Here is a 17284-nt window from a genome sequence, read left to right on the forward strand (position 1 = left end):
GTTAATTCTTTAAGATGTAATGCTAATGCTTTGAGTAAATTATTCATTTTTAACCATTAACCTCAGCTTGAGAACCAATGAGCTAATGCCAAAAAAATTACACACTTAAGCTTTAAGGATGGTGAGATCTTTACTCCATAAACATTTTAAAATGAAAATTTGACATGGACAAAGAACCTTGGGCTATTTAAGACAGCGTATTTAATGAAAATTAAGCTGTAAAGAATAGATGTACAGTTATCAATATGTTCAACAGATTGTACTGGCTATACTCTGTAAACACTGAAATATTCCATTAATCAAAAAACTCAAGAAAGCTTGTATTGTGAAAATTTAGATACAAATTACATTAAATAATGTAAAATACATTAAGACTGCACAACTTATTAGATTGACTGAATAATTATATTAAACAAACATAGCACATATTAACATTGACCAAGTAGATTTATAACAAACAAATCAGCCAAAAATATCACAAACAAATCATTAAATAAATGCACCTAATTTCCAATAGGAAGAACACTTTGTATTCTCCTACTGATTTTAATCTTAATTTGTTGTATTGCGATGTCCGGCAATCAACTAAAGAATAAGCAAATCTCAAGTTCATAAGATGCAGGCGTGAATGTTCTGCAGGCCCCTGTGAGTTGTCACTGTGCACTCCTCTTCACCTCCATCACACTGTGCTCCAAAGACTCCCCAGCCGCACGCAGCTCGTCTCTCCGCCGAGCAAGATGGCCACGTTCCTCTTGCAATCGCTCATGGAGCTCTATGTAGCGTCTGCTCTGCAGGTATCTGACCTCCACTTCACTGTTGCTGGAACTGGACTTCAAATCTGAAAGATGACACCCTAAAGTCAGTGGCCAGGCCAAATGTTACCATCATGCATGCAAAGGTGCAGTCACACTAGCTAATACCCATGTACAATACTACTAATGGTAGCAATTCACAATTCTGTAATAATCATTCATTATTTAATTACCCAACTATTATTTTCATAGAAAAATTGCAGTTTGAAATGAGTAATAAAGATAGCAACTAAAAAAATAAAAAAAATAAAACTGACATATACCCTTTCTAACATCACTCTAAATAAATGGGAGTAACATTACCAGGTGAACAAACAACACACAAAAGGACAGAACTTTAAATTACCAATGAGATGATGAATGGCATTAACCAGGTGAACAAGCAATACTATTACAAGGAAATTAGTTCAGGTTATCTTCAAAGGACAATGAAATCGAGAAGTTCTCTATACGCTCCCCAGAACATTTTAGTGTGCACAGTGTTTTCTTGCATGAATCTTTGAGTAAGGGTGGAGTTCAATACACAAAACTTGTTTCATTTCGAGACCGACATCACTTGATATGATAACTTGTAGTTCAGTAATGGCTGCAATACAATACACCACAGTCTGGAGGAATCGACGGCAATTCCCGCAAGTCCAACCCGATCTCATGAGAAAACGGTGGCGATTTTGTATGAATTTCGATGATACGTTTCGTAAGAAAACGTACGAAAAAGTAAGCATGAAGCTCCACCCCAACACCCAACCATCAGTGGGGTAAAAGCAGATTGTTCAAAAACAGTGAAATTGTACAAATTCGTACGAATTGACCACCAATTTGTCAAAACGTAAAATAGATATGAATTGCCGTGAGTTTGTGTTTGAAAGTCATAGCAAGTCTACAGATGCCAGTCTGAGTTGACAGCTTTGACAGAAAAAAATAGTGGTGTATGATGGGCACAGACTCCAATTTTTAGCTTCAGACAATGAATACATTCAGTCGCTACTGATGTTAATGACCAAAAGCAGAACTAATTATTCTGACTTTTTTTTATTTTTTATGTTATGTTATGTTATTTAAAGTACATTATGATACACTACAGAGGAGAACTGGCCCCCGACTGAGCCTGGGTTCTCCCAAGGTTTTTTTCTGTATTCTGCCACCTGATGCAGTTTTGGTTCCTTGCCACTGTCGCCTTTTTCCACCTTTGTTTCCATTGGCTTGGCTTGCTTAGTTGGGGACATTAAATTTAACATTTAATTTAATAGTCAACAATAATATTGATCTGCCTGCATTGACACCATTATATGAGAACTGAACTGAGCTGGACGATGACATCAAGGTTTACTCCAGAGTGGCTATATATATATATTAGGGGTGTGCAAAGCAGCCGGTATTTGTATCTGTATTTGTATTTGTTGAGAGAGGAAAAGTATTTGTATTTGTATTTGTATTCGAGTAAATTTCAAAATAGGTGTAAAAATCCATTTTTTTGCGTTACACTTCTAATTTACGTTATAGTGTAAGTATTCTTTAATTATATATCAATTATAATAATTATGGATATGCAATATTGGTTGATGTTTTTCCATAAATCCAGCAATGAACATGTAACAAGGAACGTCATTGAAAAGAAAATAACATAACAGCCATTACCTACGTTAATGTTACTCTGTCAACAGCATATTGTCTAAATTACCAAGCTAACAGAGCTACTAGTGTTGTCACGGTGCCAAAATTTCAGTATTCGGTACCAATACCTGTGAACATCCACGGTTCTCGGTAACAATTTCGGTAAAGCTTAATTTAGATTAAATTTACATATATTAAAGTTTATATCACGGTTACAAAGATGGAAACTGTAGTATTAAAAACACTACATTAATATTACATTTGTTAGATAACAATAGATAAAATGACCTAACAATAAACAATAGTTAGGCTATATACTGTCGCAATTATTCTCCTTGGGGTTCATTTAAAAATACATTTTTAAAATCAAAAGTTAACATTATTTATGTTAACATTATTTAATGCACAATGAATGAAGTGAACAAACATGACCAATCAAGTGTTTGTATTAAATAACATTCACAAACATTAATGTTGTAAAAATATATTGTTCACTCAATGTGTTGATGTTAGATGCGCATTAAGTAATGTTAATGAATGGTATCTTATTGTAGTGTTACCAAACAGGAGATAAAACATGTTTTATTTGACTTGACTGTACTTATATTTAATCCAAAACTGCATTCATATTTAATTTTAAAAGAGCTTTTTAAACCTGCTAAGAGTTATCCAGCCAAGAATAAGCCTAGAACTGCTTTTCTGACGGACTGATATTAATGACAAAATGACGGCTTTTTTATTTCATTTCTCATCTCCATAAATATATCTAAAGCTAATGCAAGGGCTAGAAATCAATTAATTCTTTGCTGATACTTCGTAATCATGAAGAGCGCAGTTCGCACGCTTTCTCCTTTCCACAAGCGCTTGCCCTCCCGTGGCGTCTGTCGTTGCTATGCAGCGCGCTTGCCGCGCGCCTACATTTGAAATCTGCACGCGCAAAAAACGCGCTATGTGAACTACCCCTTATGACAACGTGACATTAGCCTAATCCAAAATATTTCAGCCACCACATCAGCAGCACCGCCGGTCGCCATGTCTCATGAGGAAACGTAGCTTTTTGATATAAAGTTTTTCTTGTTCCCGAATACAAATATTTTTAAAAGTATTTGTTCGAAATAAGTATTCGTAAAAAACACATTATTTGTGCTTTCCGAATACCGTATTCGGGTTCGGCTCCACCCCTAATATATATATATATATATTAGGGGTGGGAATCGATTAAAAAAAAAAAACGAATTAATTGCACAATTTCTGTAATTAATTGCAATTAATTGCGTTTCCCCCAAGCTTGTAATCATCAATATTTAAAGGAATAGTTCACTTTAAAATGAAAATTCTGTCATCATATACTCACCCTCATGTTGTTTCAAACCTGTATGAATTTCTTTCTTCTGCTGAACAGAAAGGAATATATTTAGAAGAATGTCAGTAACCAGACAGTTTCTGGTACCATTGACTTCCATAGTATATATTTTTCCTAAAGACAATGGGACCCAGAAACTGTCTGGTTACTGACATTCTTCTAAATATCTTCCTTTGTGTTCAGTAGAAGAAAGAAATTCATACAGGTTTGAAAACAACATGAGGGTGAGTATGATGACAGAATTTTCATTTTAAAGTGAACTATTCCTTTTAACTTAGAATCACCTAATTAAACAACACAGGGGGGAAAAGGAACAGAAAATAGCCCTATATTAAAATATAATCAATTTAACAGATTATTATTATTTTTTTAACTAATTATCAAAATAAAATATAGTCCTACTATTATTAGCAGAGCATGTGATCAAAGCAGGTCATAATTTTACCATTGTTGCCCAGCATGGCTATACCAGCTCAGCAAACAGAAGTCTACTGAGAAATTTCACGTTATTTGAGCGGACTTTACTTTTCCAGTGCTCGGTACATGATTGAAGCGTTTGGGCCGTTAACGACAGAGCCGCCGACACACACACACACACACACACACACACACACACACACACACACATACACGGAACTGAGAGCGCGCCGCTGGGCCGTTAACGACAGAGCCGCCGACACACACACACACACATACACGGAACTGAGAGCGCGCCGCTGGGCCGTTAACGACAGAGCGCGCTGACACACACACACACACACACGCGGAGCGGAAAAGACCCGCTCATGAAAGCTGCGCGAGAATGAAACCTGATCGCCGAACACGGAGAGGCGGGAGGGCATATTTCGGTCTTTTCAATAGCAGCCGCAACAGGAAATCATAAAAAAAAAAAAAAAAAAAAAAAAGTGCTGCGTTAATTGAATTATTTTTTTTTAACGCGTTAAACATTTCAAATTAATCGCAAAGATTAACGCGTTAAGTCCCCCAGCCCTAATATATATATATATATATATATATATATATATATATATACACACACTCACCTAAAGGATTATTAGGAACACCTGTTCAATTTCTCATTAATGCAATTATCTAATCAACCAATCACATTGGCAGTTGCTTCAATGCATTTAGGGGTGTGGTCCTGGTCAAGACAATCTCCTGAACTCCAAACTGAATATCAGAATGGAAAAGAAAGGTGATTTAAGCAATTTTGAGCGTGGCATGGTTGTTGGTGCCAGACGGGCCGGTCTGAGTATTTCACAATCTGCTCAGTTACTGGGATTTTCACGCACAACCATTTCTAGGGTTTACAAAGAATGGTGTGAAAAGGGAAAAACATCCAGTATGCGGCAGTCCTGTGGGCGAAAATGCCTTGTTGATACTAGAGGTCAGAGGAGAATGGGCCGACTGATTCAAGCTGATAGAAGAGCAACTTTGACTGAAATAACCACTCGTTACAACCGAGGTATGCAGCAAAGCATTTGTGAAGCCACACGCACAACCTTGAGGCGGATGGGCTACAACAGCAGAAGACCCCACCGGGTACCACTCATCTCCACTACAAATAGGAAAAAGAGGCTACAATTTGCACGGACACTTCCAAAATTGGACAGTTGAAGACTGGAAAAATGTTGCCTGGTCTAATGAGTCTCGATTTCTGTTGAGACATTCAGATGGTAGAGTCAGAATTTGGCGTAAACCATCATGCCTTGTTACCACTGTGCAGGCTGGTGGTGGTGGTGTAATAGTGTGGGGGATGTTTTCTTGGCACACTTTAGGCCCCTTAGTGCCAATTGGGCATCGTTTAAATGCCACGGCCTACCTGAGCATTGTTTCTGACCATGTCCATCCCTTTATGACCACCATGTACCCATCCTCTGATGGCTACTTCCAGCAGGATAATGCACCATGTCACAAAGCTCGAATCATTTCAAATTGGTTTCTTGAACATGACAATGAGTTCACTGTACTAAAATGGCCCCCACAGTCACCAGATCTCAACCCAATAGAGCATATTTGGGATGTGGTGGAACGGGAGCTCCGTGCCCTGGATGTGCATCCCACAAATCTCCATCAACTGCAAGATGCTATCCTATCAATATGGGCCAACATTTCTAAAGAATGCTTTCAGCACCTTGTTGAATCAATGCCACGTAGAATTAAGGCAGTTCTGAAGGCGAAAGGGGGTCAAACACAGTATTAGTATGGTGTTCCTAATAATCCTTTAGGTGAGTGTATATAGTACAGGCCAAAAGTTTGGAAACATTACTATTTTTAATGTTTTGAAAGAAGTTTCTTCTGCTCATCAAGCCTGCATTTATTTGATCAAAAATATAGTTTTTTTTTTATATATATTGTGATATATTATTACAATTTAAAATAATTGGTTTTCAATTTATTATACTTTAAATTATAATTTATTTCTGTGATGCAAAGCTGAATTTTCAGCATCATTACTCCAGTCTTCAGTGTCACATGTGACATCCAGTCTATCACATGATCCTTTAGAAATCATTATAATATTCTGATTTATTATGAGTGTTGGAAACAGTTCTGCTGCCTAATATATTTGATGAATAAAAGGTTCAAAAGAACTGCATTTATTAAAAATAAAAAAATATTTAATAATATAAATCTTCTTTACTATCACTTTTTATCAATTTAACACATCCTTGCTGAATAAAAGTATTGATTTATTTCAAAAAAAAGAAAGAAAAAAAAATTACTGACCCCAAATTACTGACCAGTAGTGTATATTGTTGTTACAAAAGATTTCTATTTTTAAAAAATGTGCATTCTTTTTTTTTTTTTACTTTTTATTCATCAAAGTATCCTAAAAAAGTATCACAGGTTATGAAAAAATATTAAGCAGCAGAACTGTTTCCAACTTTGATAATGAATCATCATATTAGAATGATTTCTATAGGATCATGTGATAGACTGGAGTAATGATCCTGAAAATTCAGCTTTGCATCACAGAAATAAATGATAATTTAAAGTATAATAAGTTGAAAACCAATTATTTTAAATTGTAATAATATATCACAATATTACTTTTTTTTTTTTGTATTTTTGATCAAATAAATGCAGGCTTGATGAGCAGAAGAAACTTATATGAACTAAATGAATAACTTTTTTTTTAAAACAAAAATGAAACATCACTACATTTACATAAGCTGGCCTGTGATGCTATTTTCTTCTGGAAACAAACTTTTTTGCATTATTTTCCTGTTTTCACTCTGAAGCTGCTTTGAAACAATCTGTATTGTAAAAAGCGCTATATAAATAAATGTGACTTGACTACCAGTCAAAAGTTTTGGATCGGGAAGATTTTTTATGTTTTTAAAAGAAGTCTCTTCAGCTCAGCAAGGCAGCATTTATTTTTAAATAAAAAAAAAAATTTTATTCCTGTGATCAAAGCTGAATTTTCAGCATCATTACTCCAGTCTTTAGTGTCACATGATCCTTCAGAAATCATTCTAATATGCGGATTCATTCTTGTGTTATTCAAATGAATAAAAATTAATTTGCATACATAGCCTATATCCTAAAAACTAATCCTGTGCGACTGAAACGATGCAAACCAGGTCCTTTTAGGTCAAGGTTTTGGCTGTCAGTCAATGATGCCCTCTGTCTGAACGGCAATATATGCCGTAATTTCAATAGGAACCCATGCGATCAGTAATTTCAAGTGAGGCCTAAAGATTTTTCCATGCATAGGCTATTTCGCAAAGGGGTTTTCACACTGTGTTGACCAACAGAAAGCTGGTGTATAGAAAGTGACATGTGTGAGCTGTGCTTCATGCATCGCTACACTATTGACATGACATTTACCACATCTTAATTAAAAGAATCTTTTTTTATGGATTAATCTTGACCTTTTTTTTATATATATATATATATATATATACAGTATGTATAATGGGGGAGGGGAGTCAAGAATAAATGATGAACAAGAATAACAACAAATAAATCATGTTGCCAGTGTCAAGATATAGCCTAAGGGTTAATGAACTATATTAAAATACATTGAACTACAACACTGTTTGGCCTAAAGGTATCAAACCAACTGTAAATTACTCAGAATATTATACCCTGTAATGCACCCATTTTATAATTTTTTATAATGCTTATTTCTCAGATAATTAATCTGGTAATTTTTATATACAGCACTAAACCTATTAAAATCCATTAAGCTAAAGTGATTAAATATTATTCTCTTTAATGCACAAGGCCTGTTTTCCAGATTATTAATCTGTATTTTTTTTTAATAAAATGTATTTTTCAGATTATTAATCTAGTTTTTTTTTATATACAGTACTCCGCTCATTTAAATCCATTAAACTGCAACACCATTTGGCCTAATGGATCAAATAACCATTAAATTACTCAGAATATTATTCTCTATTATACACAAGGATTGTATTTGTATTATATTTGTATTTAGATTTAAATAAAAATATATATATTATACAATATGTGTAAAACTAATTCCAAAAACAGAGCCTTGTGCAATAATATTTTTTTCTGAACATTTTACCATTAGTTTGATATCATAATGTCATACTGTTTTGATTTATAGGGCTAATTAATATATATGTTATTTGTTGAAATTAAGCCTTGTGCAATGAAAAGGACATTTGTTTATTTATATCTGAGTTGGTTTGGGCAGAAAACATGAAATGCGCAGAGAAAAACCGAATGTCTAACGAATGTCAAACGTTACACTAGCGTTCCCGCAGTCGTTGAGTGAGCAGGTGAGCAAACACTCCACAAAAACTTCTGGTACAAATTTAAAAATATGGTTAGGCAGTAGGACACACACACACACATAATTATTTTTACCACAGCGATTATGGTAAAAAAAAATAAAAAAATTTTTTTTTAAACATACTAAAAGTTACTTTCCCACGGCCCTTCAAAGGGGACACTGAAAAATATACTAACGAGAACGATTCATTCAAAATACAGTATTGAACGAGGTTGATTCGTGTCTTCATATAGCCTACTAAATAATAAAATAGCGCAAAAGGCAAGCAAGAATTAGCCTAACGTTACTGTGATAAAAATAATATACTGAGCCATATGTCAGTTGTTCATCTGCATTTGCGATGCGAAATGTGTTTTTAAATTTTTTTATGTGAAGTGTCTGAAAACTAACTTCTTGTTCAGATACTTTCACTGTGTTGCTGTATGAATCTTTGTGCTTTTAATAGATCAGCACTCAACTGTGTTTTAAGCCACTGTGCTGAAATATTCTCGTCTGTCCGATTGCCTACCTTCAGCAGATTGGTGTAAAACAGTGAACACTGGATCATTGGGATAGGCTCGGTTTACATCCTCCATGATCTGCTCCACTGTCGGCGGATCGGGTCGGCTCGGCAGAACCATCCGCTTCTTGCCTTTGGAACCAAAATTCATCCTGATTGGAACCACACCAGCTCTACTTTTTAACACCAAGGATTTTTATAGAGCATTAGTGTTCATGATGATGAGGAAACTATGCACTGTGAAACAAACCCCACTAGTAAATTACTGAAACACATATTTCACATGTAAACTGTTTACTATGGCATCCAGTGCTGACACGTCAGAGGATGACGTTTTTTTTTTTGTTTTTGTTTTTTTTTGATGATTGTCGCCATCTTTTGACTCGGAGTAAAACAGCATTTGAAAATAATTTGCATTTTAACAATTGAAATAACAAAAAAAGCAAATATTAATAATAATAAATGTAATTTCAGGTTGAGATCAATTTACAGCAACACATATAAACTATAATGCACACACAACTAGAAATAAATAAAACGAGAGGGGTCTAAACCCATAGTGATCTTACAGAGATAAAACAATTGATAGTGCTGGGTAATGTAATCTGGATTGCTTATAGTCAAATTCAAAAATTTTAATAATTAGATCATTAAATTCTCTCAGTCATAAAATTATTGTAGCCTATATAATGTTATTTTCACAGTGGCAGTAAATTATTCATATTTCAATCTTACTACTTTTTTTTTTATCTTTTAAATTTTCCTTTCTAAAAATGAGAAATATATACTTATATACAATCAGAAGGTCTTCCAGGTTTGTGGAATTGCACACACAGACCAACAACTAGTCATGTCTATCACTGAAAACTGAGACCCAGATAGTGTTTGATCACTGGATTTACAGAAATCATTTCATTTTTAAGAAGTGTTGTCTCAACATTGCATATGTAATCAGCTCCTGACAAACATAATTTGAATTATCACTCAGTGAATCATTTAACCATGTATTACTGTCTTTGGCTTTTTTCTTGTCTTTCAAACACGTGGCATTATAAAATAATGTTAGACATTATTTTTAATGTATGTATGCAGTATAATTTTCTGCATATTGGGACGGATCCATTTTATGAATGTGCAGCTTTTATGAATCATGCATTATATATACAGTATATATGACGTTTTATTATTTTTAATATTAATACAACTTTCACAATATCTTGTAAATATTTGTAGAATAGATATTTTTATGTTTCTTAACAGAAAAAAATGATGAGCATGGGGACAATAACAATTATTTATGTGTCATTATTTGCACATTTGACAAGTGAGTTAACATGCTGATCTAAAAACTCAATAGTTGGACACATTTAATTCAGTTTAAGGAATTAAGTTGATGTCAACAGTACATGAGAAAAGAATCCAAATGTATAATACAAAACAAATTTATTGAGTTTGAAGACTTACATTTTTTTATCATAATAATATTAAGATTACAAAACCCCTGATAAATGCCATAAATACAACATAAACTGTTACAGAGAAAACAGTAAATATAGTTTCTGTTGAATTGGCTACATTTCTAATTGGCTACATTTAAATGCCAAAGACATTTAAACAACCGGTAGAAATGTATATTAACAGTGAGCAAAAAATAACTGACATAAATAAGTGTGTTCAGGACATTTACAGTTTAGAAATATAAATAAATATACCGGATTATAAAGTCCAAGCACTCCTGACAATGAGTGCCTGAAAATCATGCAGATAAAGATGAATTACAATTCACTCATTGAGGCCTTTACATTGAGACTATGATACGGCTGTCATGTCAAGTCTTCAACATGATGCTGAATCTCTTGCATGTTGTGTCAAGTGATTTGTCTCCTCAGACCACTCTGGCCACCTGTATTTCTGCATGTAATAAAAAAAAAATTATTTATATACATACATATAAACATTAAAATACCTCCCACCTCATACATACATACACACACTCAGCACACAGACACAAACTAAAAACTTACCATTTAATCAACAGTGGGTTCAGGCTAGATTCAGAGACATGAAAGGAGAGACAGTATAGAGAGATCGATTAATGTGCAGAAAACCAAAGAATGGAAAAATGTTTATCTTGGCAAATGTTGGTTTATTAGCAATACAATATCATAACATACAGGAGCAGAACTGGGCAGTGTTTTGGCTTCAGGTTCAGCTGGCCCAATAGTCCGGTTTCTTGCCAGAGTGTGAAGGACTGCAATAGAAAGATTGATGGATAGAACAAGTGAAAACTTGAACAGATGAGAAAAATATGATGAAAAAAATAACATTTACATTAATCTAAGCAAACAATGAGCTGAGTTCAATCAGGGCTGTAATTAAAACTATTTTTATTCAGTTTTGCGGTGTGAATAAATAATGCTCCATTACTCTAACTTTTTATAATAAAGTAATGCTTGTTAAAAATATTCGACAATTATATGTTTATTATAGTATATTACATAATGTACTAACGGGTAGATCTGTCTAAATCGGTTTGTTTCTCAGTCTCTCTATATGAAATGTAACCTGCAGCTTGGTATTTGTCTACTTGCTGTAATCTGTAGATCACTGAACTGAATTAATCCATGTGTTATTTTATGAAATACAATGCTGGCCAATCACAGCTGAACAGCAGCATAAAAAGCATACATTTTTAAGTTTCAATAAATGTAATTTTACTTATTATTATTATTATTATTATTATTATTATTTGTTTCAAAGTTTACATTTGGTGTGATCTGAAAATGTAGAGGTTTCAAAATTATTCCTTGGCTGTTAATCATATGTGCTTTTTGAGATTAATCAATTACCAAAATAACCACCTCCATTTGCCGGATTAACAGGAGTGTCACTGCTTCCTTGTGTCAGTTCCAAAATCTATTTATTGTTTTTAATAATTAATAATAAAGTGTGTGTGTGTGTGTGTGTGTGTGTGTGTGTGTGTGCGTGCGTGCGTGCGTGCGTGCGTGCGTGCGTGCGTGCGTGCGTGCGTGCGTGCGTGCGTGCGTGTGTGTGTGTGTGTTTAGATTAAATATTGCCTAAAATAAGATTTTTTTTGTTTTGTTTTTTGAAAAATTTTGCACTTGCTGTCATTAAACTGAATTATGTATTTTATAGAGCAGCGTCAGCATTGGCCTTTGTAAAATAATGGTTGACTACCAATTTACAACCAGAATGTAGTATTTTACATCTCAACATCTTCTAAAAATTTTTTAACAGTTTATTTGAATATTAGGTGGACAGCCAAATGGCACTGACTTGGCTGTCCACCAAGTCAATGGTGGACATGCGTTCAAGTCAATGCGTTTTGACTTGAACGCATAAGCCTTTCAAAATATACTACGTTTGATAGCATGGACACAGCATGGACACATGTGCACTAGAAAGTTTCATCCTTGTCCATGTCTGTGCTATTTCTCCCCTGTAGTCATGGTCGATAAAAATGCCTTTACTCATTTAAACTGGAGTTGCGGGTATGTCTTTACCCCCCTCACACAAGAGCTCGTCAACATGGGCGTCTATTGTTGTTGCCATCTCCAGTAGTTTGTCTTTTTCGACTGCAAAACAACTGCGACTGTACTCGGTTTAGTCTTGGTCTCAGACTAAGAAGACTCTGGATTTTATCTCAAGACCTGTCAAGACCACAACTGTGGGGATATCACTAAATTGACAGTGCATTGTTAACATCATTAATTTATTTTTTAACGTCATTAATGTGATTGGATGTAAAACTTCCTGTTTCAAATGCAATCAATAACTTTAAAATGTCACCAAAATTAATACAAAGGCCCACAAAATGCAAGATATGATTGCAAAAAAGTACTTTGATATAATTTAAAAAAGTAAAACATATGATATAATTAAGCATTATCATATAGGAAAAAGGTATTAGCTAGGGTGTATTCCAGAAAGCAAGGTTATCTTACGGTCAAACATACCCTGAACTCTCGATTGATTAAACCAAACCTTGCTTACTCGAGGTGCTCGTTCCAAAAACGCGTCCAGTTCAGCCAGGTTAGCACACAAGACATTCTCAACAGAGCGAAAATGTGCAGAATATTAATTATTTCTTCTTCTTTTGTTAAATACTGATTTACATACTTAGTGCATATCGCTGTGAATAAGAACTATATAGTTTGTTTGATGCTAATTATATAATAAAAAGAAAGACTGATTAAACTAAATACAGTCTGTGCTTGCAAAGATAACATGGCTGTATAAGTTTATTTTTTGTTTAGTCATTTTGCTTCCACATTGCTTGAAAGGTAAATATATAATATCATATCATATCATATGTATTTATTATAGAAATACATTATAGCATTGAAAACGTCCTGTTGCAAAAATAAAAAAAACGTCAGAAGATCAACGATGTGTGAGATGAGAATGAAAATCAACAACACCTTGTTTTAATAGCGCTTTATATATCAGTATAAATATATATACTAATGTGCGCAATCTGTCACGCCCACTGAAGCCTCATCAATAGGGCACGCATGTGCTGAACACCTCTGAAGTAAACTAACCCTGGAACAGATCCTGCTCCGGAACAGGTTATGTTTAGAAAGTAGGTTGCTATGGCTACTTACATATCCTGAAAGATACCTCTGTTTTTGGAACCAAAAGTTGAGGTTGTCCTCTTACTTACCCTTAAACATACCCGGGCATGTCACATAACCTGCTTAAACGAATATGGCCTTGTCTTGGTTTCAACCCCTCAAAGTCTTGTTTTAGGGGGTCTTGACTACAACACTACTAATTAGTACAGAAAATATTAAGGTGCATGTGTGAGCTGAGTGTACAAAGTATGCGTGATTAATAAATGATGATGAATTTTACCTCACACTGCGCCCATACCAAAGCATACACTTAAAAAGTGAAGTATACTTCAAGCGTTAGAGGATATTCTCTTTATAAAAATTCTGGAAATGAATGGTGTTTTGAAACACTTCAAAAACCTGACAGTCTTATGTTGTATACCCTCTCTTGTGACGTTTTCAGCCGCTGTCATGGCCTTTCCACTTATATCGCTGACCATCCCATCTACCGTGGCTTCATGCTTCAGGAAAAATGGCCGCACGACACGCCTGTACAGAATCTGAGAACCATTCCAGGAGACCGGAGCCATGCACCATAACAGGAACAGGCACTAAACACCAGCAAATACACCAAAAAGAGCAAGTTAGAGTAAGTAATGGGTTATCTAGTTTGAGAAATCATCACTAACATGGCTGTAGAGTTGTCCCTATAAAAGTTAAGAAACTAAAGCGGCAACGAGTTAAGAAAGTAGTTTGTCGAACTTTACAATTACCTACCCAGAAAAAGTAATAATAGTTCACTGTTCACTGACAAAATAATAATAATAATTGTGAAACAACCATAGAATCAATCTAGCTTAATTACCTTAAATTATGTATTTTTTAGTTTACATTTTAGAGTCTCAGTATGAATAAACTCGGGTTGAATAAAGGCAGAAATAAAAGTGCTGGATATATTTGCAAGCAGTTTTCTTTAATCAAAATAAACTCAAATTACAAATGGAAACAAAAACACAGGAAACAGAAAAACAATCTCTGTTACTTTAATTTCCTATTATCAATGTAAAGCCGCTTTGGAACAATCTACATTGTTAAAAGTGCTATATAAATGAAGATGACTTGACTTGACTTGACTTGACTAAGGACTAAACAAGATGATTAACAAGACACCAAATCAAAAACCATGGTAACTGATGAACAAAGACAAAGGAAACTGAACTGGGAAGAGTGCAAAACCAAATGTAAAGTCCAACTCAAGCACTCTGTGACTGTCTGTCTACAATTCTGCATAGCTGTACAGAACGTGCTGATGACGTGTGATGTCTGCACAAGCAGGGTGTCTATTGGTATGGAAATACATATGTTGACATGCAGGACATTGTATCATTGCATTCGGACCAAATGCAATGACTGGACAAAAATGTTTTTGGTCATGAGACTTCCACAGAAAATATATGTAGGGCCTACATGTTTTAATATTTAAACCACTTCTATTATTGATTGCTATTTGGATTTGAAGAGAGTTTCAACCAGTATTACAAACAGTTTGTATAAAGACAAAAATTCCTACCCTACCTTTAATACTGACTTTAACAGATAATTCCACTAAAAAGATTGTCTTTGTATATATATATATATATATGCATCTATATTTGATAGATCATAAAAACAATGTTAAATCTGCTAAAACCAAACTTATGCCATTGAACACTATGGAAAAACTGGCAGATGTCTAAAGACCAACAACAGAGCTGTTTTAAATGAAACAGCTTGCCAAACAACTATTTAACCTCAGAAGGGACATGACAAAGGAAGGCAGAAGTCTTTGTGCCAATTAGCAGAAAGAAGCCGGTAATAATTGATCCTCTTAAATCGGATATTAGTCAGAGAAAGCATCTGGCATTGTTCTACCTACCTTACATACATAGTAGAAAGGAAACCAGTAGAGAAAGATGTCAGAGAAGAATTCACCCACACTGAAGATGCCGTAGATTACCCAATACGTCAGCCATTGTGTGTCATCCTCCTTACCAGGACTTTCTATGGCTTTGATACTACAAAAAAAAAAAAAAGTAAATAGAAAATAATTTGAAAGATATGCCAGTTAAGACACGTATACTGCAACCAAACTCCAGCTACTGCATCCAAACTCAAATACAACCAAACTCAAAGACATAATAAACTATCAGCTTAGGTTAAGACAAGTATTGATTTGTGAAATATCTTAAAAAAATAACTCACGAGAAATATGCGGGATAAACAAAACCAATCAGATTACAGAGTAGAGAAGCACCATATCCAAATAATAAATATGCTCCAGTCACAGCTGTTGCACCTGTTGGGAGAAAAATCATAACTGAACAATGTCTTCAATGTGTAAACAGGAGAATCACAAGTAAAATTACAGTAACTACTAAGTAGCCTAATAAGAATTAACTACATGTAGACTACTTGCTATAGAGTCGGGGTCAGGATCACATGTGTTTAAGGGTTAGTTGCATGTAATTACTATAGTAAATGTAACATGTGTAAGAAGGACACTGTAAAATAGTGTTTACCGAAATATGTCAACAGACGTTAGCTACCTACGTCAGAGAAAATCTGCCCATTTAGAAATAAATAAATAAAAATAACAATAATAATGTTTTATTTTTATTAAATTGAAAAAGTTTTATTTCAATGAAAACAAAAGGAAACAACTCAGTGTCATCACGTGCGTAGCCTATTGCCCTAATATTTTATCGCACACATTGTGTGATAAAATATAACGGGCGAGCAATATCCGACAATATATTTGATATATTATAAAAAATCCATAGGCCTATGCTATTTATTATTGAAGTTGTTTTAGTCAACTTAATTGTTTTAGCTTTTAATTATCTTTAGCAATGTTATTTGTCATTTCACACCCCAATAGTAACGCTTCGACTGACTCGTGTGTCCACCTGTTACATAACACAAAACACTTTATTATTCGCAGAAAACACTTTGGGCCTATATAAAACATGAAAAGACTTAAGATAAAACTATAGGACTTACCGATAGCTAAGTAACGTTTCTTGATGCCTGTTTTTTCTTCGATTTTATTGAGACAGTCAGTGACTAAATTCTTCTCGTTCAAAAAAGCCTCAATGCGGTCTTTTATCTTAGTAAATATGGCAAACATCGTGGCTTAAAAGGAAAGGGTAGCGTTATGCAATTTAATAGAGGGGTAACATGGATGGTATTTCGTCCTCTCTGCAGTTTCGCTGACTGAACAGACTTAATCCGCTTACTGTCAGACTGTAGGACTAGTGACGTTCCTGTGGGGAGGATGAAGACTCCTGACTGACAGCAAGGAGACCAATTACTTATGATAGTCTACATCATTACACGACGGAGAAAGTAGATACAATAACTTATTTTTTTAAATGTAACTGAAATGAATTTAGGCTATGATATTTGTGAAAGAAAAATCAATATGCTATCAAAAGCTAATGTGTAATTTAGTTTGGTTGGGTGAAGGTGTTGTTTACAACTGATTATTTGTTTACAACTGATTATTTGGCTACAAATGATCAATGGAAACATCTGAGTACTGAGCAGATGTAACCGCTGGGGGTCCCTGCTCACCTAGCATTGGGTCAGTTATTTTTGCAACAAAAT

At 34.4% G+C, this 17284-nt stretch overlaps 2 protein-coding genes across 3 annotated transcripts; both read right to left on the bottom strand.

The window, feature by feature from the left end:
- Positions 1-105: 105 nt before the first annotated feature.
- Positions 106-9382, bottom strand: cUnh19orf25 (chromosome Un C19orf25 homolog). Its single transcript, XM_082156812.1, has 2 exons — positions 9072-9382; positions 106-838 (listed from the first exon to the last, which is right to left on the bottom strand). Exons 1-2 carry the CDS (start codon positions 9211-9213, stop codon positions 654-656), a joined length of 327 nt encoding a protein of 108 aa, XP_082012938.1. The 5' UTR covers positions 9214-9382; the 3' UTR covers positions 106-653.
- A 1150-nt stretch (positions 9383-10532) lies between these two features.
- On the bottom strand, positions 10533-16882 carry reep6 (receptor accessory protein 6). Of its 2 annotated transcripts, none has more exons than XM_082156327.1 (7): positions 16679-16882; positions 15881-15974; positions 15555-15693; positions 14082-14250; positions 11237-11313; positions 11087-11110; positions 10533-10965 (listed from the first exon to the last, which is right to left on the bottom strand). In XM_082156327.1, the coding sequence occupies exons 1-6, from the start codon at positions 16803-16805 to the stop codon at positions 11090-11092; spliced, it is 627 nt and encodes a 208-aa protein (XP_082012453.1). In that variant the 5' UTR covers positions 16806-16882; the 3' UTR covers positions 10533-10965; positions 11087-11089. The 2 variants fall into 2 exon arrangements, with proteins under 2 accessions (XP_082012453.1, XP_082012454.1); XM_082156328.1 differs by having other exon boundaries at positions 10533-10973.
- Between the last annotated feature and the right edge of the window lie 402 nt (positions 16883-17284).

Source organism: Leuciscus leuciscus (assembly GCF_965113295.1).
Source record: "Leuciscus leuciscus genome assembly, chromosome: 23".
NCBI lineage: Eukaryota > Metazoa > Chordata > Actinopteri > Cypriniformes > Leuciscidae > Leuciscus > Leuciscus leuciscus.